Source organism: Fukomys damarensis, unplaced genomic scaffold (assembly GCF_012274545.1).
Source record: "Fukomys damarensis isolate Sample0158 unplaced genomic scaffold, DMR_v1.0_HiC HiC_scaffold_23, whole genome shotgun sequence".
NCBI lineage: Eukaryota > Metazoa > Chordata > Mammalia > Rodentia > Bathyergidae > Fukomys > Fukomys damarensis.
In genome coordinates this window covers 30,078,407-30,081,478 of record NW_022900935.1, presented here as the reverse complement: position 1 = coordinate 30,081,478, position 3,072 = coordinate 30,078,407, and the positions used below count along the sequence as shown (strand labels likewise).

Here is a 3,072-nt window from a genome sequence, read left to right as displayed (position 1 = left end):
GACAATAAGCAGACAACAGATTTTAGCTTGTTGGTTTTTTGGAACCAACTCTTGCCATGTAACCCAGGCTGGCCCTGAACTCATGGCAATCCTCCTGGCTCAGCCTCCAAAGTGCTGGGATCACAGGCGTGCGCCACCACGTCCAGCAACAACAAATGTTTCTAAAGTAGTAGCCTGGCGTGGTGGCGCACGCCTGTGATCCCAGCACTTCAGAGGCTGAGCCAGGAGGATCCTCAAATTCCAGACCAGCCTGGGCTACACAGTGAGTTCCAGAGCAGTCTGAACTACATAGTAAGACCCCATCTCAATTCCCCCCAAATAATAATAATTTAAAAAATAAAGTAGTTTAGCTTTATTTACAGCATCTGTAAATTACGTTGAAATTCCACATTTTACACAGGATGTAGAGAAGCAATGGAGAGAATTGTATGAAGAAATGGAAAAAAGAAAACAGGAAGAAGAGGACAAGAAGAAAAAGGAAAAGGAGAGGGAACGAGAAGATGACATCTGGGGACTTTACGCAGAGGAAGATGAAGAGGATGAAGGGGATGTTGAGGAGGAACCAGAAGATGACAGGCAGATGCAGGAAGGTGGCGGTGAAGAAGCATTTCCGGGTAAAAATGGAGAAGCCCATGTTGACCAGAAAGATGAACTGTAACTAGGGGAAAAATAGTGATGCGCAGAAGCAAGGGATGGTGTTAGAAGGAGAAATGTTCACACAATTAGCAATATTTGGGGAGCAAAATAAGTTGGTTTTTTATTTTATTTTAGCGGTACCAGGGATTGAACTAAGGACCTTGCACTTGCAAGGCAGGTGGTGGCACCACTGAGCTAAATCCCCAGCCCTCTTGGTCTTTTAAAATAAAGTTAAATTTGTATTTCCACTCCACCTCTTACTCTATATAATCTTAGAAAAGTCACACCTTGGGACTAGTGGAAAGAGTGATAATTTCTATTTCATAAGGTTGTGGTAGGGAATAAATAAGCTAATAATGTGTGTAAAGTGCCTAATATAAATATACAGTCAAAATAGTAGCCACAACTGCTGTCATTAGTATGGTGTTTATTAAATTAATTGTTGGTAAATAAGCTTCTATATAAACTTAGCCCTAACTTTCAATTTATCGCACTACACCCGGGAATTTGTTTTGTTTAAATATCTATATTACTCAGTATTTACTGAGCAATGCTGATGGTTGTATTTATGCTCAGTAATTTTTTTCCCTCTTAAAATTGTGTTGAACAGATTAGACTTTGTTTTTCTTATTTTTGAGACAAGGTCTTACTATGTAGTTCAGGCTGGCCTTGAACTCACTATGTAGTCCAGGCCGGCCTTAACCTTACAGCGATCCTCCTGCGTCAGCCTCCCCAGTGCTGGGATTACAAGTAGGCACCACTATGCCCAGCTAGATTTCTTCTTTTTTAAAATTTATTTTTATATATTTATTTTTTTTCTAGTACCAAGGATTAAACTCAGAACCTTGTGCTCTTAGGGCAGGCAGGGTGCCACTGAGCTAAATCCCTAGCCCTTCTTTTTTTTTTAATTTTTTTTTTGTATCAGGGATTGAACTCAGGTGCTTGTGCTTGCGAGGTAGGTGGCAGAACCACTGAGCTAAAATCCCCAGCCCATCTTTTTTATTTTTTAAATTGAAAATGTTTCTAAAGTTAAAATTTTATGGTAATTTTTAAAAAAAATGTAAAAGCTCAGGTTTGGGCTGAGGATTTGGCTCAGTGGTTCGGCTGCTTGTTTTGCAAGCACAAGGGCCCGAGTTCGATCCCCAGTGCCATTAAAAAAAAAAATGTAAAAATTTTATGGTAATCTAAGGTGAATTTATTATTTTCATTCTTTTTTTATTACACTGAATATCATCTTCAAAGTAGTTTGAGTACAAAATATAAAGCAAAAAGAGACTTACAAAAAAAAGAAACAAACACAACAGAAATCTTATTTTTCATGAACTAAGATAAACTAGTAGTATAAATGAAATCAATTAGCATATATATGTGTGTGTATATATATGTATACATATATATATATATATATATGAATATTTTTAAATGAATGGAATTTGGAGTTTGGGGAAATATTTGAAATTTTCCTTATTTCCTATTTATATCTCCTATTTCATTCTTTACTTGTGTTTCTCATATAAGAGAAACTATGAGATATTTGAATTTGTTTCTCTGATTTCACTTAACATTACATCCTAACAGAAGGAAAAATACTTTGTGAGAGTCCTTTTGCTTCTCTGTTGTTTTGTGCCCTGATTTTTTTGTTTGTTTGGTTGTTTTTTTTGTTTGTTTGTTTGTTTTTTTGAGACAGGGTCTCCCTATGTAGTTGAGACTGACCTGGAACCCACTATGTAGCCCAGGCTGGTCTCGAACTCACAGTGATCCTCCTGCCTCAGTTTCCCAAGTGCTGGGATTACAGGCATGCGCCACCACGCCTGGCTTTGTGCCCTGATTTTAAAATAATTGTTGCTGATTTGCAAGTTGGCTGGTCTTGAATTTCAAGACCACCTACTCTTCAGTACCACCTATGCACAGCACGGATCACTTGCAGATTAGAAAGCACTTTCCCATGAGCTTCTACAAGGTGCCCCTTTAATCTTCACAGCAGTCATGGTGGAAAACACCATTATTATCTTCATTTTACAGATGCAGAAACTGCTCAGAGTAGGCCAGCCACTTGCTCAGGGTCTGTTATCAAGGGGTAGGCCCAATATCTGAATTCAAGTTCAAATGGATTCAAAACTTATCCTTCCACCACACCAGGCTATTGAATGAGTATCTGTTGCTATTGAATACAGAGTAGGCAACGTTCTACATGAATGAAATGGCCCTTTAAGTGTATTTTAAAAAAACACATCCAACAGTCAGAAAATCAGGCCCAGTTCAGTAAACCACAGCAAAGGGATACAAATACAAATCTGGAGCATAGCAGGTACTCATGAAATATTAATTGGAAAGAATTTACACAACTCTGCCTGGTGACTTCAGGGAAGATTTCATAGAGGAAGTGGCTCTTGAGCCAGATCTCAATGCATGCACAAATCTTTCCAATGGAAATGG

At 38.3% G+C, this 3,072-nt stretch overlaps 1 protein-coding gene across 1 annotated transcript in view; it reads left to right on the top strand.

Annotated features, from left to right (window-relative positions):
- LOC104852640 (calreticulin-like) overlaps positions 1–737 on the top strand; it is a 22,334-nt gene extending 21,597 nt beyond the window's left edge. The window contains exon 10 of the mRNA XM_010610416.2: positions 401–737. Coding sequence (XP_010608718.1) covers positions 401–658 — 258 coding nt within the window. The 3' untranslated portion in view covers positions 659–737. The remainder of the gene's footprint in view (positions 1–400) is intronic.
- The last annotated feature ends 2,335 nt before the right edge of the window (positions 738–3,072 follow it).